General features: G+C 46.4%; 1 protein-coding gene across 1 annotated transcript in view; it reads right to left on the minus strand.

Moving 5' to 3' along the window:
- The window catches only part of WDR74 (WD repeat domain 74), a 118250-nt gene extending 94890 nt beyond the window's left edge, over positions 1-23360 (minus strand). Inside the window, exons 1-4 of the mRNA XM_040408921.1 lie at positions 23269-23360; positions 23081-23187; positions 22488-22609; positions 3406-3469 (exon numbers count right to left, since the gene is read on the minus strand). Of these exons, the coding sequence (XP_040264855.1) occupies positions 3406-3469; positions 22488-22609; positions 23081-23187; positions 23269-23326 (351 nt within the window). The 5' untranslated portion in view covers positions 23327-23360. The remainder of the gene's footprint in view (positions 1-3405; positions 3470-22487; positions 22610-23080; positions 23188-23268) is intronic.
- Positions 23361-23956: the final 596 nt, after the last annotated feature.

A 23956-nucleotide genomic window follows, 5' to 3' on the forward strand; every position in this document is an offset into this window, starting at 1 on the left:
GTCCCCCAATGCCATGCACGAGAAATAAATTGTGTGGCATACTGGTTGGTCTCTGCCACGACTAAGTCCAAGAGCTCCGCAGTCAAGAACAGCTCAAAAAATCCCAGGGCCGAACCGATTTGAGCCGTCTCAACCCGAACTCCAGACTGGGCGGTGAAAGGGGGAACTACAGGTGCGGCTGAAGTTGGTGACTGCCAATCAGGGTTTGCCAGCACCTCAGGGATTCTAGGGGCTCTACGGGCCTGTCTGTGCGGTGGCTGCGACGGGGTAACTAGTGCACGTGCCACCGTACCAGCTTCAACTGCCCTTCTGGTGCTCGCCACGTCACCATGTTGTACGGCAGTGCTGGTACTAGGTCCAGGGAGGGCTGCGCTGCTGGTGTATGCCTCACCACGTGATCCGGCAGCGACAGCCCCACTCTGCTGCTCTTGAAGCGGATCCTGCATAACCTGTGGTCTAGCGACACGGGGCCGGGTACGCCTGGTGCTGCCAGGGACCTCCACCTCCTCGTCCGAACTTTGGGTCAGAGAGCCACTGCTTTCCACAGGTTCATATTCTGACCCGCTAGATTCATCAGATGAGGGTTCCCACTCCTCATCCGACTGGGTCAGAATCCTGTAGGCCTCTTCAGAAGAATACCCCGTTTGACATTTTGGACTACTAAATTTAGGGGTATTCCCTGAGACTACCCAAGAAAAAAAGCAAACCTGTCTTACAAAGGGGAGGCTAGCGAAGTACCAGAGGCCGCTGCGGTTGATAAAAAATATCAAAACTGATTTTTTTTATCGCCGCAGTGCGTGTAAAATGAATGTGCAGTGATCAAAAAATATATATTTTTTGTCACTGCGGTGGGGCGGGCGTGGGTGAACGCACGTGTGGGCGACCGATCAGGCCTGATCGGGCAAACACTGCGTTTTGGGTGGAGGGCGAACTAAAGTGACACTAATACTATTATAGATCTGACCGTGATCAGTTTTGATCACTTACAGATACTATAAAAGTACAAATGCTGATTAGCGATACGCTATTCAGCGAATAAAAGTGACTGCGGTGCGGTGGAGTGGGCGCTAACTGACGCTAACTACCTAACCAAGGGGCCTAAACTATCCCTAAAACCTAACAGCCAATACTAGTGAAAAAAAAAAAGTGACAGTTTACACTGATCACTTTTTTTCCTTTCACTGGTGATTGACAGGGGCGATCAAAGGGGTGATCAAAGGGTTAATTGGGGTGCAGGGGGGTGATCAGGGGCTACAGTGAAGTGTTTGGTGTACTCACAGTGATGTCTGCTTCTCTGCTGGATCCAACCGACGAAAAGGACCAGCAGAGGAGCAGAGAAGCCATATAACAGATCATATTTACTAATATGATCTGTTATATGGCTTGTGATTGGATTTTTTAAAAATCGCCAGCCTGCCAGCCAATGATCATTGCTGGCAGGCTGGTGACGAACTTGTTCTTTAACTTTTGCCGGCCCGCGATGCGCATGCGCGGGCCGGCTTGGAGCGAAATCTCGCGTCTCGCGAGATGACGCGTATATGCGTGACTGTGCGCAGCGCTGCCACCTCCGGAACGCGAATCTGCGTACAGCGGTCCGGAGGTGGTTAAAGAGGACCTTTCACCGATTCTTACCCTATGAACTAACTATACAGATATGTAGAGCAGCGCCCGGGGATCTCACTGCACTTACTATTATCCCCGGGCGCCGCTCCGTTCTCCCGTTATGTCCTCCGGTATCTTGGCTCACTAAGTTATAGTAGGCGGAGATACCAGTCCCTAAGTTATGGTAGGCGGAGTCTGCCCTAGCGCTGGCCAATCGCAGCGCAGAGCTCACAGCCTGGGAGGTTATTTTCTCCCAGGCTGTGAGCTCTGCAATGCGATTGGCCAGCGCTAGGGCAGACTCCGCCTACCATAACTTAGGGAACGGAGATACCGGAGGGCATAGCAGGAGAACGGAGCGGCGCCCGGGGATAATAGTAAGTGCAGTGAGATCCCCGGGCGCCGCTCCACATGTCTGTATACTTAGTTCATAGGGTAAGAATCGGTGAAAGGTCCTCTTTAAACTTTAAACATGACTATGGGATTCTACTAAGGAAATCATGTTTTAAAATAAATGCCCCTTCCCCTGCCCCTTCCTGGATCCTCCCACTGCCCTATCTTCAGCAGAAGATCAGCACACAAAGGAGAAGGCAGCGGCTTCCTAGCCAGTAGTTCTCTGGTAATGACATGTATGTTGCCTTTCTTTCCTTCAAGGAATGTATAAAATACATTTGCATATTAAATACAGAGGAGTCGGAAGTAGGAAGTACGAAAAACTGAGGAGTTGGAGTCGGAGCATTTATCTACCGACTCCACAGCCCTGGTCAGCAAGAAGAAAATTGCTTGGGCCAAGAAACACAAGCTGTACTTTGGTTCACAAGTCAAAATTTGAGATTTCTGGTTCCAAACGCCATGTCATTGTGAGATACAGAAAAGGTGAATGGATGGTTTCTACTTGTGTGGTTCTCACCGTGAAGCATGGAGAGGATATAATAGGGAGGATTGGCAGTTGACACTGCAGATTTTTCAAAATTCAAGGCAGACTTAGGGCTGTTTCACACGAGCGGATGCCGTGCATGACATCCGCTCCGTAAATGACAGCCAAGACCCGATGCAGACTGCAGAAGCACGGAGCATTAACATGACTGATAATGCTCCGTGCCTCTCTGATCTCTTTACTACGAAATCAGTGACAACTTTATCTCACTGTGATTTCGTAGTAAAGAGATCACAGAGAGGCACGAAGCATTATCAATCATGTTAATGATCCGTGCTTCTGCAGTCTGCATCGGGTCTTGGCACTCTTTCACGGAGCGGATGTCACGCACGGCATCCGCTCGTGTGAAACAGCCCTTAGGGTTCATTCACACGTCCGTAGTATGGGTCCAGATACGTTCCGCAACGAATCTGGACCCATTCATTCTTTATGGGACCGAAAGAGACGCAGACAGCACACAGTATGCTCTCCACATCTGCATTTCCGGAGCGCGGCCCCGACCTTCCGATCCGCTGCTCCAGAGAAAAATAGAACATGTCTATTCTTGTCCGCAAGAATAGGCAGTTCTATGGGGGTGCCGGCCAGGTGTATTACGGATCTGCAATACACTACGGAGGTGTGAATAGACCCTTAACAAGCAAAAGGGGGCTAATTTGAAGAATATATAAAAAAGAAAATATAAGTCATATTTTGGTTTAACACTTTTTTGTTTACTACTTAATTGCATGTGTTCCTTCATTGTTTATGTTTTTGTAAATTCATATTAATGTGGAAAATCGGAGAAAAAAAAAAATAAAAAAAAATACATGGAATGAAAAAGTGTGTCTTAAGTTGTGACAGTACTAAATATTATACACCGTTCAACTCACATTTTCATTTGAGCCTTCTTTCCACACCTTTAAAAGCCCCGACTCCACACAAGTTACAAGAGCACTAAAAAAATAAAAATAAGATCAGCAATGCAAAGTATCTACAGTGACCATCGAGCAGGTTTGTACGGCTTCCGTAGATCGGCCATATCTTGTTGCTACTTTGGTAGGTAGGCAAGTGCGGTTAAAACAAAGGTTTACAGGGGTATTCTGGCGTCAGAATAGTGATGGCCTCCCCTCATTATAGGCCATACATATAAGGGTACTTTCACACTTGCGTTGTGAGAAATCCGTATGCAAACGGATAAAATTTGTAGACTGATCCGGATGTGGATCAGTCTGACAAATGCATTGAAATACCGGATCCGTTTCTCTGGTGTCATCCAGTATTTAGTTTTTCGCATTTTTAACCCCTTAAGGACCGGGCTCATTTTCCCCTTAACCACCTCAGCCCCCAGTGCTTAAACACCCTGAAAGACCAGGCCACTTTTTACACTTCTGACCTACACTACTTTCACCGTTTATTGCTCGGTCATGCAACTTACCACCCAAATGAATTTTACCTCCTTTTCTTCTCACTAATAGAGCTTTCATTTGGTGGTATTTCATTGCGGCTGACATTTTTACTTTTTTTTGTTATTAATCGAAATTTAACGATTTTTTTGCAAAAAAAATGACATTTTTCACTTTCAGTTGTAAAATTTTGCAAAAAAAACGACATCCATATATAAATTTTGCTCTAAATTTATTGTTCTACATGTCTTTGATAAAAAAAAAACGTTTGGGTAAAAGTTATAGCGTTTACAAACTATGGTACAAAAATGTGAATTTCCGCTTTTTGAAGCAGCTCTGACTTTCTGAGCACCTGTCATGTTTCCTGAGGTTCTACAATGCCCAGACAGTACAAACACCCCACAAATGACCCCATTTCGGAAAGTACACACCCTAAGCTATTCGCTGATGGGCATAGTGAGTTCATAGAACTTTTTATTTTTTGTCACAAGTTAGCGGAAAATGATGATTTTTTTTTTTTTTTTTTTCTTACAAAGTCTCATATTCCACTAACTTGTGACAAAAAATAAAAAGTTCTATGAACTCACTATGCCCATCACGAAATACCTTGGGGTCTCTTCTTTCCAAAATGGGGTCACTTGTGGGGTGGTTATACTGCCCTGGCATTCTAGGGGCCCAAATGTGTGGTAAGGAGTTTGAAATCAAATTCTGTAAAAAATGACCTGTGAAATCCGAAAGGTGCTCTTTGGAATATGGGCCCCTTTGCCCACCTAGGCTGCAAAAAAGTGTCACACATCTGGTATCTCTGTATTCAGGAGAAGTTGAGGAATGTGTTTTGGGGTGTCTTTTTACATATACCCATGCTGGGTGAGATAAATATCTTGGTCAAATGCCAACTTTGTATAAAAAATTGTAAAAGTTGTCTTTTGCCAAGATATTTCTCTCACCCAGCATGGGTATATGTAAAATGACACCCCAAAACACATTCCCCAACTTCTCCTGAGTACGGAGATACCAGATGTGTGACACTTTTTTGCAGCCTAGGTGGGCAAAGGGGCCCATATTCCAAAGAGCACCTTTCGGATTTCACAGGTCATTTTTTACAGAATTTGATTTCAAACTCCTTACCACACATTTGGGCCCCTAGAATGCCAGGGCAGTATAACTACCCCACAAGTGACCCCATTTTGGAAAGAAGAGACCCCAAGGTATTCGCTGATGGGCATAGCGAGTTCATGGACGTTTTTATTTTTTGTCACAAGTTAGTGGAATATGAGACTTTGTAAGAAAAAAAAAATAATAATTCCGCTAACTTGGACCAAAAAAATGTCTGAATGGAGCCTTACAGAGGGGTGATCAATGACAGGGGGGTGATCAATGACAGGGGGGTGATCAATGACAGGGGGGTGATCAGGGAGTCTATATGGGGTGATAACCACAGTCATTGATCATGCCCCTGTAAGGCTTCATTCAGACGTCCGGATGCGTTTTGCGGATCCGATCCATCTATCAGTGCGTCCGTAAAAATCATGCGGACATCTGAATGGAGCTTTACAGGGGGGTAATCAATGACAGGGGTGTAATCAATGACAGGGGGGTGATCAGGGAGTCTATATGGGGTGATCACCACAGTCATTGATCATGCCCCTGTAAGGCTTCATTCAGACGTCCGGATGCGTTTTGCGGATCCGATCCATCTATCAGTGCATCCGTAAAAATCATGCGGACATCTGAATGGAGCTTTACAGGGGGTTGATCAATGACAGGGGTGTAATCAATGACAGGGGGGTGATCAGGGAGTCTATATGGGGTGATCACCACAGTCATTGATCATGCCCCTGTAAGGCTTCATTCAGACGTCCGGATGCGTTTTGCGGATCCGATCCATCTATCAGTGCATCCGTAAAAATCATGCGGACATCTGAATGGAGCTTTACAGGGGGGTGATCAGGGAGTCTATATGGGGTGATCACCACAGTCATTGATCATGCCCCTGTAAGGCTTCATTCAGACGTCCGGATGCGTTTTGCGGATCCGATCCATCTATCAGTGCATCCGTAAAAATAATGCGGACATCTGAATGGAGCTTTACAGGGGGTTGATCAATGACAGGGGTGTAATCAATGACAGGGGGGTGATCAGGGAGTCTATATGGGGTGATCACCACAGTCATTGATCACGCCCCCGTAAGGCTTCATTCAGACGTCCGGATGCGTTTTGCGGATCCGATCCATCTATCAGTGCATCCGTAAAAATCATGCGGACATCTGAATGGAGCTTTACAGGGGGGTGATCAGGGAGTCTATATGGGGTGATCACCACAGTCATTGATCATGCCCCTGTAAGGCTTCATTCAGACGTCCGGATGCGTTTTGCGGATCCGATCCATCTATCAGTGGATCCGTAAAAATCATGCGGACGTCTGAATGGAGCTTTACAGGGGGGTGATCAATGACAGGGGGGTGATCAGGGGCTAATAAGGGGTTAATAAGTGACGGGGGGGGGGGGGGTGTAGTGTAGTGTTGCTTGGTGCTACTTTACTGAGCTACCTGTGTCCTCTGGTGGTCGATCCAAACAAAGGGGACCACCAGAGGACCAGGTAGCAGGTATATTAGACGCTGTTATCAAAACAGCGTCTAATATACCTGTTAGGGGTTAAAAAAAACACATCTCCAGCCTGCCAGCGAACGATCGCCGCTGGCAGGCTGGAGATCAACTCTCTTACCGTCCGTTCCTGTGAGCGCGCGCGCCTGTGTGCGCGCGTTCACAGGAAATCTCGGCCATCGCGAGAGGACGCGCCGGCGCGTCCACTCGGAATGAATCAACCACCTCCAGGACGCGTCTGTGCGTACAGCGGTCCGGAGGTGGTTAAGGACCAGGCCATTTTTTGGAAATCTGACCAGTGTCACTTTAAGTGCTAATAACTTTAAAACGCTTTGACTTATCGAGGCCATTCTGAGATTGTTTTTTCGTCACATATTGTACTTCATGACACTGGTAAAATGAAGTCCAAAAAATTTTTTTTTTTTTTTGCACAAAAAAATACCTAATTTACCAAAAATTTTGAAAAATTTGCAAATTTCAAAGTTTCAGTTTCTCTACTTCTGTAATACATAGTAATACCCCAAAAATTGTGATGACTTTACATTCCCCATATGTCTACTTCATGCTTGAATTATTTTGGGAATGATATTTTATTTTTTGGGGATGTTATAAGGCTTAGAAGTTTAGAAGCAAATCTTGAAATTTTTCCGAAATTTACAAAAACTCAATTTTTAGGGACCAGTTCAGGTCTGAAGTCACTTTGCGAGGCTTACATAATAGAAACCACCCAAAAATGACCCCATCTAAGAAACTACACCCCTCAAGGTATTCAAAACTGATTTTGCATACATTGTTAACCCTTTAGGTGTTGCACAAGAGTTATTGGCAAATGGGGAGGAAAATGATGATTACACTTACCGGTAATCTGATTTTCCTGACCCCACGACAGCACCACTGAGAGATGGCTCCGCCTCCATGGACAGGAAACCTGTAGCATAAAAAGGTGGAGCCACTCTCCCACCTCAGTGGGGTTTACAGAGTATGAGAGGGACTCCCCTTTTGGTTAATACAATATCCATATACATTTTTTTTTTTTGCATCTCACCACGTGAAATTTAACACCAACCACCACCTTGGGGAGGGAATTAGACGGGTGCTGTCGTGGGGTCAGGAAAATCAGATTACCGGTAAGTGTAATCATCATTTTTCCCCTCTCCCACGACAGCACCACTGAGAGAGATTACATAGAAATCAAGGGTGGGTGACAACCTCTAATACTTTAGTACCAAAAAGTAGGTCAGAGATGGAGTCAAGTTGAAGCCTATAGTGTTTATAGAAGGTAGACGGAGAAGCCCATGTGGCCGCCCTGCAGATTTGGTCAATAGAAACACTAGACCTTTCTGCCCAGGAGGTAGAGTGCGCCTTCAAAGATAGTGGAGGAGACAGACCAGAACAGGAGTAGGCTAAAGAAATTAGCTCCCTAATCCACCGAGCGATGGTACTTTTTGAGGCCACATTACCTTTCCTGGCCCCCGCGTACAAGACTAACAAGGATGAGGATTTTCTCCAGTCCTTGGATCTCCCCAGGTACTGGATCAGGCACCTTCTTACATCTAATAAGTGCCATCTTTCTTCATCCTCGGATTTTGGCTCTGGAAAAAAGACTGGGAGAAATATCTCCTGCAACCTGTTAGTTTTAGAAGGTACTTTAGGGATGAACTTTGGATCTGGTCTTAGTATCACCCTATCCTCGCGTATGGTCATAAACGGGGGATTAATAGATAGGGCCTGGAGCTCGCTAACTCTACGTGCTGAAATGAGCGCTATCAACATAACCAACTTTAGTGTGAGATTTTTAATTGAGCAATCGTCAATGGGCTCAAATGGACGAGTAGTCAAGGCTTTTAAAACCAAGTTCAAGTCCCAGGGGGGAAATCTGGGTCCCTTGACTGGTGCAACCCTATCCACCGCCTTGAAGAACCTAACTATCCAGGGATCCATGGCCAGGCTCCTACCGCTTAAACCTGAGAGTGACGAAACTTGAACCTTCAGGGTACTTTTTGCTAATCCTAGAGATAGCCCTCTCTGTAGAAATTCTAAGACCTGTCTGGAGGAAATCCTCTGGCCAAATACTGGTGTCAAGACCTGCAAAGGATAGAAATCTCTTCCATATTCTGGCATAAATAGTATTAGTTACTTTTTTCCTGCTTCTAAGAATAGTAAAAACTAGTGCTTCCGAGAATCCCTCCTTAATTAAGTGTGCCCTCTCTATCTCCATGCCGTAAGATGTAAAGATTCTACCTCTGGGTGCATTACTGGGCCCTGCCTCAGGAGATTCGGACTCTCGGGAAGAACCCATGGTTCTGCTACCGACATGGACCTGAGAAGGGAGAACCATGCCCTTCTGGGCCAGAAGGGGGCTATCACTATCATGTCCGACTTTTCTTCCCTTATTTTTTTTTGAGTACTCTGGGAAGGAGTTGAAGAGGGGGAAAGGCATATCCCAGATGAAATTTCCATTCTAGGAGGAAGGCATCCACTCCAAATGGGGATTCGTAAGGGCTGAGGGAGCAAAACCTTGCTACCTGTTTGTTCTCCCTGGTGGCAAAAAGATCTATATCTGGTATCCCCCATAGATCCACGATCTTTGCAAATACTGTTGGGTCCAGGGACCACTCTCCCTGTTTCAACCGATGACTGCTTAAAAAGTCGGACTTGACATTTTCCTCCCCCTTTATATGCAGAGCGGATATGTGAGCTAAATACCCTTCTATCACTGAGAATATCATCTCTGTCTCCCTCATCAAAGATCGGGATTTGGTACCTCCCTGACTGTTTAGGTATGACACCACCGTTCTGTTGTCCGACATGATCCTGACATGCTGGTGCTGCAGTTCTGGAAGGGCTGTCCTTAAGGCTAATAATACTGCTCTCAATTCTTTCCTGTTGGAAGAGAACCGTTTCTGTAACGGGGACCATATTCCCTGCCTCAACTGACCCCCTGAAATGTGCACCCCACCCCCATGGGCTGGCATCCGTTGTAATCACTATTAGATCGGGGTAATTCCACTGGATACCCTGGTCTAAGTTTTCGACCTCCAACCACCAGTTGAGGGAGACAAGGGTTTTCTGGCTGAGACACATCTGGGAGTCCAAGGTCAATTCCCTTCGTCTTGTTGTAGTCAATATTTCCCACTGTAACATCCTTGAATGGAACTGTGCCCATCGTACTGCTGGAATACAGGCAGTCATCAAACCCAGTATGGACATTGCTTTCCGGACTGACATACTCTGATTCTCCTGAGCTCTCCGGGCCTCGTTCTGGCCATCTTTTCTGATGGAAGAAACGTCTTTTGTTGCACCGAGTCCAGCTGCAATCCCAGGAATGTCTGACTTGTGGTGGGCTCTAACTTGGATTTCTTTAAGTTGATTATCCAGCCCAGATGCTCCAGGATCTGAATTACTTTCTGGACCGAATTCTAGCATTTTTCTCGTGTTTTTGCTATAATCAAGAAGTCGTCTAGATAGGGAAGAAACAGAATATCTTCCTTCCGGATAAAGGATGCCACCTCCGCCATCACCTTGGTAAAGGTTCTCGGAGCCGTTGATAGGCCGAAGGGCATGGCCTGAAACTGCAGGTGTCTGGTTCCCTGGTCCTCTACAACTGCTACCCTCAGAAATTTCTGGGCGCGGGGATGCATCGGGATATGTAGATATGAGTCTTTCAAATCTAGCACCGCCATGAAACATCCCTGAAAAACTAAATGGATTGCCAACTTTATGGTTTCCATCTTGAATCTTTTTATTACCAGATGTTTGTTTAGTTGTTTTAAATTTATAAAATTGTTCGGTAGGAGCAGTCCGGTTTTTTGACTAAGAACAGAGTAGAGTAGAAGCCCTCCCCCTGTTCTGCCCTTGGTACTGGTACTAATACTTTTTTCTCTATCAGCTGATCTACCTCTCGACAATTTTTGGGATTTTTTTGTAACCACGAATCTCTGAGGAAATTGTCCTCTGAACTGTAGTTTTAACCCCTCTGTCACAACTCCAGTCGCCCATTTTCCTGCAACTTCTCTCCAGGCGGAGGGAAAAATTTTTTAGTCTCCCTCCTACCTCTAGTCTGGCGTCATTTTTTTGACAGCTTGTCCTTCTGGGAGGAGGAGGAACTTCCAAACATGAAGCCCCAACCACCTGACCCTCTTGGTCTGGGAAACTGATCTCTATCCCCCGGCTGTCTCTTTCCCTGAAACCTGGAAGTATTCTGAAAAGGACGTCTATAAGGCCTAAACTGAGAAAAGGAAGATTCCTGAGGCTCTCTTTTTTCTATTGGCTGCCTTTTCTAAGATAGCATCCAGCTCTGGGCCAAACAAAAACTGCCCCTGACAGGGGATACTACATAACCGCTGCTTAGAGGCCATGTCGCCTCCCCTCCAGTTCTTAAGCCATAGGGCTCTACGGGCAGAATTTGAAGTTGACGCAGATCTGGCTGCCAACCGAACCGCCTCAACGGAAGCGTCCGATAGGAAATCCGCCGCCTTCTGCAGGGTTGGCAATGAATTTAAAATCTGATCCCTAGGACACTTATCTCTTAACTGTCCCTCTAGTCTCTCCAGCCACAAGGCTAAGGACCTGGCCGTAACTGTAGCTGCAATGTTAGGTCTAAAAGAAGTTGTGGATGCTTCCCAAGTATTCTTGAGGCAAGAGTCTATCTTCTTGTCTAGCGGGTCCTTTAAAAATCCCATATCATCGAATGGTAAAGAAGATCTCCTGGAAACCTTAGAAATGGCCACGTCTAATTTAGGTGCTTTATCCCATGAAGTTGTAGCCTCTTCCTCAAAGGGGTATTTCCTCTTAAAATTTTTACTAACAAAGGCTTTTTTGTCTGGCCTCTTACATTCCTTTTCAATTAAAGCCGATATGCTCTTATGTAAAGGAAAACACCTTATTTTCTTTTCCCGCAATCCTTCAAAGACTGTATCCACCATAGACCTGTCTTCTCTGAAGTCTTCTAGCTCAAGCGTAGCCCTAATAGTTTTAAGCAGTTTCTCCGTATCAGTTACTGGGAATAAAAAAAAATTTCTCTTGTTCTTCTTCCTCTAAGGATGAATCTTCCGATCTCTCATCCCTATCCTCCTCACTAATACCTGTAGACTCTATGTCTGAATCCGTCCTTTCTACAGTTTTTTTTAGACTTTTTAGAAGATTTAAGGGTTTCCTTGACTTCCGTTTTAATTAACTCTCTAATGCCCTTCATGAAGTTTGGGGATTCTTCTGCCAGGGTCTTCTCAATACAATCCTGGCATAATTTTTTGGTATAAGAAGACAAGGGTCATTTACACAATGCACATTCCTTATATTTCTTTTTTGATATTGCTTTTTTAGGTGCCATCTAAAAAACCAAGTGATAGATACGAAAGACATACATTAGTATCTTCATAAATATCCTGTATCTTACCCCCTTAGAAGTCTTCTATACCGGCGCCAGTTTTTCAGTCTCAGCTTCTTCTGGTCTCTTATCCTCTTCCATCCTGGAGGCATAGAGGATAATAGTAAATATGTTGCAGGGAACAGCACCTCTCCTCTGAGAGTTCCACATGTTCCCTGGGAGCGCCTGCAACCGAGGTGTCTGCTTTTCACCCTTCTGCCGCTTGCACCAACTCTGCTGAGGAGGAGAAAAAAACTGGCCAAAGTTTTAAGTGAGGTCCGCCGACCTCAATGCGCCTCTGAGTACTGCCGGCAGAGAGAAATCCTTTTATTTCCGGTCACCTGACCGGAACTCCACTGTGGAACGCACGTCTTACCTGACGTCATTCCTGCGACTTCCGGTTTGGCGCTCCGGCGTGTTCCACTGCACCGGCTTCCGCCTGCAGTCCCTCCTGGGTGCACGCCTGGGACAGCTGCCCTCTGGCGCGTCCTCAATCAGCCGCTCTGCACCACGGCCCCACGCGGTCACACTCCTTTGAGGGACCGGTGTCCTCAGTCTCAGGATGAAACGGCTGGCCTGGACCAACCTCCACCCCTCAGGTAACTTCGCACCTGGAAGACTGGCATGACCCATGGCTCTCTAGGATTTCCTAGGATTTCCAAGCCATGGGTCCCTAGAAGAAAAACTTACTACAAGTCTCCTGCTCCAGGACAGGAAACCTCACTGAGGTGGGAGAGTGGCTCCACCTTTTTATGCTACAGGTTTCCTGTCCATGGAGGCGGAGCCATCTCTCAGTGGTGCTGTCGTGGGAGAGGGGAAAATTTGAGAATTTCATTTTTTTGCCTAATTTTCAATTTTAACCCATTTTTTCCACTAACAAAGCAAGGGTTAACAGCCAAACAAGACTGTATCTTTATTGCCCTGACTCTGCTGTTCACAGAAACACCCCATATGTGGCCGTAAACTACTGTATGGCCACACAGCGGGGCGTAGAGTGAAAGGTGCGCCGTTTGGTTTTTGGAGGGCTAATTTTGCTGGACAGTTTTTTTCTACACCATGTCCCATTTGAAGCCCCCCTGATGCACCCCTAGAGTAGAAACTCCAAAAAAGTGACCCCATTTTAGAAACTAAGGGATAGGGTGGAAGTTTTGTTGGTACTAGTTTAGGGTACATATGATTTTTGGTTGCTCTATATTACACTTTTTGTGCGGCAAGGTAACAAGAAATAGCTTTTTTGGCACGTTTTTTTTTTTGTTATTTACAACATTCATCTGACAGGTTAGATCATGTGGTAATTTTATAGAGCAGGTTGTCACGGACGCGGCGATACCTAATATGTATACAATTTTTTTTATTTATGTAAGTTTTATACAATAACTTCATTTTTAAAACAAAAAAAAAAAGTTTGTGTCTCCATAGTCTAAGAGCCATAGTTTTTTCAGTTTTTGGGCGATCTTGAGTAGGGTCTCATTTTTTTGCGGGATGAGATGACGGTTTGATTGGCACTATTTTGGGGTGCATATTACTTTTTGATCGCTTGCTATTACACTTTTTGTGACGTAAGATGGCTTTTTTGACACCGTTTTTTTTTTATTTTTTTTTACGGTGGTCACCTGAGGGGTTAGGTCATGCGATATTTTTATAGAGCCGGTCGATACGGACGCGGCGATACCTAATATGTATACTTTATTTTTATTTATGTAAGTTTTACACAATGATTTCATTTTTGAAACAAAAAAAATAAATCATGTTTTAGTGTTTCCATAGTCTAAGAGCCATAGTTTTTTCAGTTTTTGGGCGATTATCTTGAGTAGGGTCTCATTTTTTGCGGGATGAGATGACGGTTTGATTGGTACTATTTTGGCGTACATGCGACTTTTTTGATCACTTTTATTACCTTTTTTGCGAAGTAAGGTGGGCAAAATTTCAATTTTCTCATAGTTTTTATTTTTTTATTTTTATGGCGTTCACCATGTGGGGAAAGTAACATGACCGTTTTATAGATCAGGTCGTTACGGACGCGACGAAACCTAATATGTGTAGTTTATTTTTTTAATTTTTATTCAGTGATAATTTTTTTTTTTAATCTTAACTTTTTTCACTTTTCTTTTACATTTTTTTGACCCAGACCCACTTGGTTCTTGAAGATCCAGTGGGTCTGATGTCTGTATAATACAGTACAGAACCCTATATAGGGCTCTGTACTGTATTTTACTTACACTGAACAGATCTATGCTTTTAGCATAGATCTGTTCAGCACCATGGACAGCAGGACGCCTGAGCAGGCGTCCTGTTGCCATGGGAACCTTCCCCGTCTGCCACAACTTCGCAGACGGGGAAGGGTAAGCACAGGGCTGAGGGGGGCTGTCGCCCTCTCCATCGGGGGGCTGCAAAGGCACAGCAGCCCCCCGATGGAGAGGGAGGGAGCTCCCTGACCGATGACAGTTAACTTTTTCCATACAGCGGTCCGTACGGACCGCGGTATGGAAAGGGTTAAACGGCTGATATCTGCACAGATGTCAGCCGTTTATACCATGGTGCCAGCAATGAGCTGGCACCCTGGTATACCCACTAGAAGCCAACGATCATTCAAGGGGAGGCGGGCGGGGGATCGCGATCCAGCCTGCCGCACCTCCCGCAACGCCCCCACCGCCTGCGAAAAATATTGATATTAGGCACTCTAAAGTTTCTGATCCCCGCGGTCCGGGACCGCGGGGATCAGAAACTGCAAAAAGCGCAGCAAACCGCAGGTCTGAATTGACCTGCGGTTTGCTGCGATCGCCGACACGGGGGGGGGGTCACATGACCCCCCCTGGCGTTGTGACAGGATGCCGACTGAATGATTTCAGCCGGCATCCTGTTCAGATTAACCCCTGGGGCGCCGGAATGCCTATTTAAAGTTAGGACGTACCGGTACGTCCTATGTCCTTAAGGGGTTAAAGGTCTCTGCATGCGCAGACCGGGAAACCGGATCAGTTTTGCCGGAAAACTTAGTACCGGATTAAGACATTTCAATGGAAATTAATGTCGGATCCGGCATTCCAGCAAGTGTTCCAGAATTTTGGCCGCCAAATACCGTAAGAGGGAGTGAACTGAAGACATCCTGATGCACACTGAACGGGTTGCTTTTCATTCAGAATGCATTAGGATAAAATTTAAGCGTTTTTTTCCGGTATTGAGCCCCTGTGACGGAACTCAATGTCGGAAAAGAATAACGCTAGTGTGAAAGTACCCTTAGATCGTTCTTAGAAAAGTCTGCAGCCTCAACGTTTATCTGCACACCGTCTACAGTTTCTTCCCATTCGCTTGAGTGAACGAAACTAATTATAATGTGCTGTCACTAATATATAGACGGCGTGCAGTTAAACACTAAAGAGGCTGCAGTGATCGCATAAGCTCCACAGCTATTAAACAACATCAATGTGGGTGCTGACAGATTCCCACCGGTCTGACTTTGACGGTCTGTCCTGAGGATTGGCTACCAATACTGTGAAGACAAAATACTCCTTTAATTATCAGCAATGAGCCAAGTTAGTCATCAGTAAATTTCACACAATAGTGAAAAACTGCCATGACTGTTTTTTTGTTTTTTTAACAGACGTCACACAGCTATTTCAGAGCCATTTCAGTCTATTGTTCTATTCACACAGCCATATACTTAACAGGTCATGAATAATAGTCGGCAAAAAATAGGACATTTCATATTTTGTCCTTTTTCAAAGCCTAATAGCTCCCATACAATTGAAGGACCAATATTCAGAAAGATATCAGTGAAATAATGTCCATCAAAAACAGACCATTTGGCCGTTTTTAACATCCTTTTTATTAACTCTTGTTTAAATAATTGGATTTTTTGTACTCGCCGTAAAATCCTTTTCTCGTAGTATGCATTGGGGGACACAGCACCATGGGTATATGTCCAACTACCACTAGGAGGCGACACTAGACACAGAAAAGTGTTGGCTCCGCCCCGTTGGGCTATACCCTCTCCACAGACACTAGGCAGATCAGTTTGTACCAAAAGCAGTAGGAGAGAGAAGAAAGACAAGGAACCAACAACTCCCGTACCGGGAAAGATCAAGAGACTAGCCCGGAGAAGCGGAAGTAAAAAACACAGGGTGGGATCTGTGTCCCCCAATGCCTACTACGAGAAAAGGATTTTACGGTGAGTACAAAAAAAAATCTAATTTTCTTGTGCATGGCATTGGGGGACACAGCACCATGGGACGTCCCAAAGCAGTCCCAGAGGGTGGGAAAAGAACAGCCATGCCACCTGTTGGGCATACAGGTGCGGGAGAGCCATGGGACCCAACAGGAGAAAGGCACGGAATAGGCAGGAAGCCACATAACAAGGGAGAAACCCCAAGGAAGCCACCGTGACGACTGCCAGCACCCCAGGACAAATGCCTGGGAGAACGACCCAAATGCAAGAAGAAGGCAAAGGGGAAACACCCAGCTCAGCCGAAGGCTGGAGAGAAAGTAAGACAGCATCGCGTATTGGAGCTACCTAACACACTAATTGTCTCAGTCGAAAGCACAAACACCTGATGCCAACCCCTGACGGGCCAGGGGGGCAAGGGAACATGGAATCACTGAAGGCCAAACGAGTGAGGGAAGCCATAGCAAGGCTCACTGTGAAGGGAGCAGGTCCCCCCTCACCACAAAGCAGGTGATGAAGAAATTAAGTGCCCTATTGAAAGGAGAAAAGATAAGACCTGCATCCCCAAACCAGGAGACGAGGGACGAGCCTCTGAAAACAAAATATCGCTGAGAAGCGCAAGACTGGAGAAACTCTGGCCAAGCGAAGTATCAGGGAAAAAAGGGGGCCAGATGCAGGCCCAAGAAATCTCAGCAGGGGCACACTGAAGTGAGGGAAGCCATAGCAAGGCTCACATATGAAGGGAGCAGGTCTCCCCCCACCGCAAAGCAGGTGATGAAGTTAAGCGTCCTATTGAAAGGAGAAAACTCCAAAGGCGCTAAGGGAAACCGCCAACCCTTGGAAAGGGAGGGGGTTGTAAGTAAAGGCCAGGAAAAAAAGAAAAGATAAGCCCTGCATCCCAAAACCAGGAGACGAGGAACGAGCCTCTGAAAACAAAATATTGCTGAGAAGCGCAAGACCGGAGAAACTCCGGCCAAATGAAGTATCAGGGAAGTGCAGGCCCAGGAAAGCCCAGCAGGGACACACTGGACTGAGGGACATGGGAGGAGAAGGAGAGTACTCCCAACAGTCTAAGGAGGAAGGTTCGACAAACAGGAGGAAGTCCCTCCCGAAGGAGACCATAAGGTGGAAATGCAAACCGTAGCACTAAACCACTCAACACCAGGTACTTGACGTGGGAGGATGGGAAGATGGACACGAATCCCAAGAGGTCCACAAGGCTATTGGAACCCACAAGGGGAACAATCAACCCAGGCCCCTCCCAAACAACGATCATCATACAGAATCTGTGTGGTCAAATGAACAGGGACAAGGAATCCAGAAAGGAGAACCCCCTATGGGCTCACAAGGAACCAGGAACTGAACCACCAGAGGACAACAAAAAAACTGAATATCCCAGAAAAAATGAAAAGAACCACCATGTGGGAAAGAATTGGCCATGGACAACAAGCCATTCTAAGAATAGTGGCTAGCAATCTGCATACATTGTCCAGGTGAGGGCAAGTACAGCAGCTTGGGTTGTACCACTAAAACAACAGACACCCATATGCATAAGGAATGGCGAAGTCACTATAAAAGAAACAGGAGTGACTACACGAAAAGTAGAAACCAGCTGCGACCGACAGAAGACTCCCAGGGGGAGAGAGTACCAGATGGGTGCAGACAATAGCAAGGTCCCAGGGGACTGCCCTCTGTTAGATAGTACAACTAAGCAGAGACTATAAGGGAACACCCGGACCCCGAAGGAACTACAGAACCCTGTCCAATGCCACAGCAATCAGCAGAAAACTCACCTGCAAGGCAGGTGTGTGGCGCTCAGTGGTTCTGTCCCCGACTCATCAGGGAGGACATCCAGCGAGGCTGATGTCGCTGACCCCAGAAGGATTCCGTGTGGCGGAGGACATCCAGTGATGGCCGAAAAATGCTGCAGCGGCCGGTGCTCACCAAGCTACGTACCCCAACAAGGAGAGGATCCAGTGGAGATCAATGTACTCCACCAGGAATGGACCACCCTACAATAGAAAACAATGCGGGTACTCCTCTATAATATGGGGAACGCGGAGTGCAGCAGACAGTAGTATTTGATAGGGATGTCAATAGCAACCCTAGCACAAAAAACCAACAACCACCTGGCCATGGTGTAGGGAGCGGGGTTGTACGTGGACCACCCACCAGATCAGAACAGATCAGTCATATACTGAGTATACCAGAAGTAGCAATAGACCGACAAGGTGGAGGTGGGGGTTGGGCTGGCCCACCCCTGCCAGATATGGATACCATGTGCAAGCTGAACCAGGATGGCCGTTGTGGACAGTGCCTTGAGAAGTACAATGAGCACAACAGTAACGGAGTGGCAGATGTACGGAAGAACCAAAAAGGGAAGGAACCAACATCCGCAGCACAGATTAGAGCCCGGGGAAGGAAGCACCCAGTAATACATTAACTGTATGGGCCACAGATTGCACCATAGGGCCCAGCACGTGGGAACTAAAAATACACGCCTAAAACCGAGGTAAAGTGGCTGCATGTTGCACTCTAAGGAGGGTGGAACAAAGCCCAGCATCCGGGAATGCGACCGCATTTGGAGGGTACAAATACGGCTGTGTAGTATAGCGAGATATGACAAGAGAGGTGCAATAGGTACAGCTTCTGGAGATGGTTTAAGATTAGAGCGATGTGGACAGAGAAGTGCATCGGCTGCCAAGTTAGCAATGGTACCTAAATTCCGCTCGGGAAGGGGAAAATAGGGCCGCACGGTACTACAAAGAACGACAGGTGCACACCACAATTAAGTAAGTGCAATGGCAACTGAAGTAGGCCCTCTATTCCACCGAAAAAGAGGGAAACGGGGCCGCATAGTACACCATAGAGCCAGACAGGTGTAACGGCTGCAGCAGAGACGGTGCAGGAACTATAGACAGGTGCAATTGCTACGGCAATTTAAGGCGGCCTGTATATCTCGCCCGGTAGGGGGAAATAGTGCCGCATGGAACACCATAGAGCCAGTCAGGAGTAATGGCTACCGCATCTGGAGTAGGTGTAGGAACTCTACCTATGAAAGTAACAAGGCGGCTGGAAACAGACAGATGTAATCGCCACGGCAATAGAAGCCGGCCTGTATTCTCTGGTACAGGCACTACAAAAGAACCTTTAGAGGCAAAGAATTATCAGCTTGCCTAGAACATAGCCCCTGGATAGGGGAACCAGGAAGGTCTGTCGTGTACAGCCTACGAGGGCGTACGTACCAGAGACACCGCATAGGTGTCCCAGTTGCTAAACCCGGTGACTGCTGCCTTACCTGTGCGGTAATTACCTGTGCAGGCAGGAGAGCGCCATTTGAAAGTCCACTAGAGGGGCACCAGGTAGGGTAGGTACCACCATGCACGTTTGACTTGACCACACAGAGGGATTCTGCACGGTGGAAGATCGCCTGATGCTCTGCACCGAGGGAATCGGTGCAGAGGTGTCCCCAGAGGCAACTGACAGAGAAGGCTTCGTCACCAGGCTCAGGCCAGTCCAGGGGTGACCCGAGGATGCCGAGGAGGGGTGGAAGCTAGTTGAGACCACCCAAGATTGGTCCGTGGGCTACTCCTTGCGTGACCCTGTATCTGAGCGTGGCCCACCTGCAGGGAGGACCCTGGGGGGGGCGACCACAATTTGTAGGTAGCGCTCCAGCGACTCCGCCAGGGATTGGGCGAGTCAGGCAAGGTTCCCATGGTTCGACATGGAGGGAGCCCATTCAGGGGGGACCTAAACACAAAATGGTGGGAGGGGGGACAAGGTGACCACATGGAAACCTCCGTAGAAAACAGACGCACGTGAAATACGTGGCAATCCGATAGGGAGGCTGGGAGAGGAGACCCTCATAGAGCAGGGCTGTCCTATCTGTCCCCTAATGTTTACATCATTATTCAAATCAATATAATATACAAGTTTAAAAAAATCTCTTCAGTTTTATATTTAAACAGTGTATACAGCATTTCTTTTTAATTACTTAAAGGGAATCTGTCAGCAGCGACCTCCCTATTTCAGCTGCTTGCTTTGGTTGACAGGGCCAGACAGTGGCAAAGCAGCCAGGGAGGGGCTAGTCACAAAAAGGAGTGGAGCTTGGGTGTAAGAAGAGCAACGGTGACTCCTTCATTGCACCAAAGGCTGAATTAGCATATTAAGCAAAACATAACTCAGGAACGGATCCTCCTGACAAGAGAAAAAATGTTTTAACCCCTTCCTGACATGGCGATTTGCTGTTTTTGCATTTTTTACTCCCTGCCTTCCCAGAGCCATAACTTTTTTATTTTCCGTTTACATGGCTGAGGGCTTATTTTTTTGTGGGAAAAGTTGTACTTTAGAATGTCACCATTTAATATTGCAGATGATGTAGTGGGAAGCTGGAAAAAATTCCCAATGTGTGGAATATGGAAAAAAAATAAATGCAATTCTGCCACAGTTTTAAGGGTTTTCTTTTTACAGCTTTCCAGGCGTGGTAAAACTGACCTATTCTCTGGGTCAGTACGATTACGGCAATACCACATTTGTATAATCTTTCTTGTGTTTTAATACTCCTGTGAGCGTCGTAGCCTTCTCCGTGCTTACCAAGCACGGCGCTGTACATTATATAGCGGCTGTGCCTGGTATAGCTGTTCAGCCCCATTAATTTCTAATGGGTTGAGCAGTACATAGACCATGTTACCGATGAACGTGTCGTCACTGGCCTAGGAAAAGCTGACAGAAGGACGCAGTGCTACTGCCTTCTCAAACAGCAAATTGGCCGGGTCCCGGGTGTTGGACTCTCACCGATCAGATACTGATGACATATCCAGAGGCTAGTTCATCAGTTAAAAAATAAAATCTCAGAAAACCTCTTTAATGGAACGTCTTCCCTGATCTCAGCCAGTGGGAGGCATTCCTGCCTGAAAAGCATGTGCTTCCGGCCTTTCATATTCCTTGGTCACATTTGACCATGGAATATGAGGGGTTAAATGTCCACGATTACATTACCACCAATTGCAGACATAGGCCCTGGGCAGCAGGTACCTGGCAGCTATGGCGCTTGCTCCACTCGGGAGCAGGCGCCATCTTTTAAGACCCGATATCCGCTATACTATTACAGCGCATGATAGGAAGGGGTTAATCAGGTGAACTGCAGCTGTGTGTCTATCCAGTTTGATATGGAGGTTGCTGGTGACAGAATCCCTTTAATAGCTCATATTTCTAAATGCTGAGCGGAGTTGCAGTGTAAATACATATAATGCAATGTGTTAACAGTTCTACTGCATCATATAGTGTGTCATAACTGAAAAGTCAACCCAAAAGAATGGAGATGAGGCCGAATGCACACGGCCGTGTTCCGTGGCAGAGAGCGGTCCGTGGTATGCCGGGCTGGATTCCTGTTCAGAGCAGGAGCGCACGGCGTCATTGGTTGCTATGACGCCGTGCGCTTCATGCCACCGCTGCACTACAGTAATACACTCGTATAGTGTATTACTGTAGTGCAGCGGCGGCATGAAGCGCACAGCGTCATAGCAACCAATGACGCCGTGCGCTCCTGCTCTGAACAGGAATCCAGCCCGGCATACCACGGACCGCATTCGGCCGCGTGCATTCGGCCTAAGTGTGTCCTCCATCTAAGAAAACAGAAGAAAATACCTCCAGAACTACTCTGAAAGATGATCTGACAATCCATACAGTAAAGGAGTGGACAATTCTTTCATCGTCTTCAAAGAACCAAAAAAATAAATCAAACAGCTGGGATTGTTAGATCATTTTAAATGAGTACCCCAAGTTACCACTAAGGTCAGTGATTGGCTGTGGCAATCACGTGGGGTAGTCGGGCATGTCACTGTAGGGGAGCAGAGAGGCGAGAAAGGATTTTTTTAAATCAAAACACATGCTACCTAAAATTTTGGAGCCATTCAAAGGGGTATTTTGGTTGTTAGATGTTATCCCCTATCTATAGGATAAGGAATAACTATTAGATCGGTGGGGGTCCTACCTCTGGGATCCCCACCAATCACAAGAATGGGGGCCACGTACCTCCTGCAGCCCCCTGAAATGAACTGAGCGCACGGATACTTCTGGAATTCCTATAGAAATGAACAGAGTGGCCGCACACATGCCTTACCAGCCTCTCCACTCATTTCCGGGGGGCTGCCCCCATTCTCATTATTGGTGGAAGTCTCAACTGTAGGACCCCCAGTGATCTAACAGTTATCCTCTAGGCCTAGGGGATAACTTTAACACTTATATTTGGCTATTTATTTTAACCACAAAAAAAAAAAAGAAATCTAAAATAATTCCAGAAAAGCTAACCCTAGAGTGAAATGAAGATTATAAAAAAAAAAAAACGCCTGGAGCAAAAAAATAAAAATGCTTGCATGACCTATTTCCCGCAGAAAAATGCCAAGAACTGAGTGTAAGGAGGCTAATATTAAGGTCACTCACTTGTCCAGCACTCCGAGACCCCGGAATACACCTTCTCCTCCTCCACACTCGTGAAACTCAGTAAATTTGGATTTTTCAGTGTTGAAGACTCTTACAGTCCCATCCCGGCACCCCAGCAGCACCTGAATAGACATAATTATTATTTATTTTAGGCACTTATATAGCACTACTATATTCTGCAGCGCTTTACAGACTGTCCCCAATTCAAGCTCCCTATCACTAAGTACCCGGAGGACACCCACACAAACTCCATGCAGATGTTGTCCTTGGTCGGACCCCAGCGCTGCTAACCACTGAGCCACCGTGCTGCCCTCCGAGGTGAAGCTAACCTCAAACAGTCACCAAAAGGTAATGACAACCAATAGTGGAAGCAACACAGTCCTAATAAAGGCTGTCACCCAACCTTAGACTCCCCAGTGGCAGACCAATCAGCCATTCCTGGACCCTGAAGACTGGGTGGTACATCGTGTGGAAGCCGTGATCACTCGCCATACATGTCAACAAACTTTATTGGTAATGTACAGCAATTGACGACAGGCAGCACGAAGTCTCCACAGAACACATACAGTCACCGTGTACACAGACCCCGTTACCTCAGATTCCTGGGGGTCTCCGAAGCACATGGCGGTGACCTCCTGGCCCCGGTTCAGAGAGGAGACCTCGGTGTAGTTAGTCGCCTGCTTCTTCACTAGGTTTATACCTGTAAAAGAAAGCCGGCATGACGACCCCTCGTACACATAAACCTCAGTAAGTAACGTAAGCTATCGTCTCTTCTGCTTACCCTTAAGAATTCCTGTTTCGGTACCGACCCACACGTGGTTCCGTGCAGGCGTCGCCATGTTTACTACTCTAGGACGGGCAAAGACACACACTTCCGCTTAGCTAATTCCTGTTTGACAGACGAGGCTCATGGGAAATGTAGTTCGAGCTGTTCCACCATGGGTCCAGGACGGGTCATCTACTGCGAATCTGCATTTGTATTTTGAGGAATCTGAAGGTGTTTTTCTTTTCATCAGTTTCTTATTGACATAATATATATAAATATTTTTATTTATTTATTAATAAATTATAACAGCTTATATTGCACTTAACTTGAGGCCAAATAAGTTTGTAATCACCCTCTGGTTCACTGCTTAGAGGGGTTATCCAATAGTAGTATATACCCTCCTACTTACAGGGGCGCAGTTAAAGGCTCATGGCCCCTGGTGCAAGAGTTAAGCTTGGGACTGTTAACACTTTCCAAACAATATTATGAGGTAATAAGCAACTCCTTTTTATCAATGTGCATTAACCCTAAAAGAGGACCCTTAACCCCTTAGGGACCGGGCTCATTTTCACCTTAACCACCTCAGCTCCCCTAGCTTAAACACCCTGAAAGACCAGGCCACTTTTTACACTTCTGACCTACACTACTTTCACGGTTTATTGCTCGGTCATACAACTTACCACCCAAATGAATTTTACCTCCT

This window comes from Bufo bufo, chromosome 10 (assembly GCF_905171765.1).
Source record: "Bufo bufo chromosome 10, aBufBuf1.1, whole genome shotgun sequence".
Taxonomy (NCBI): Eukaryota; Metazoa; Chordata; class Amphibia; order Anura; family Bufonidae; genus Bufo; species Bufo bufo.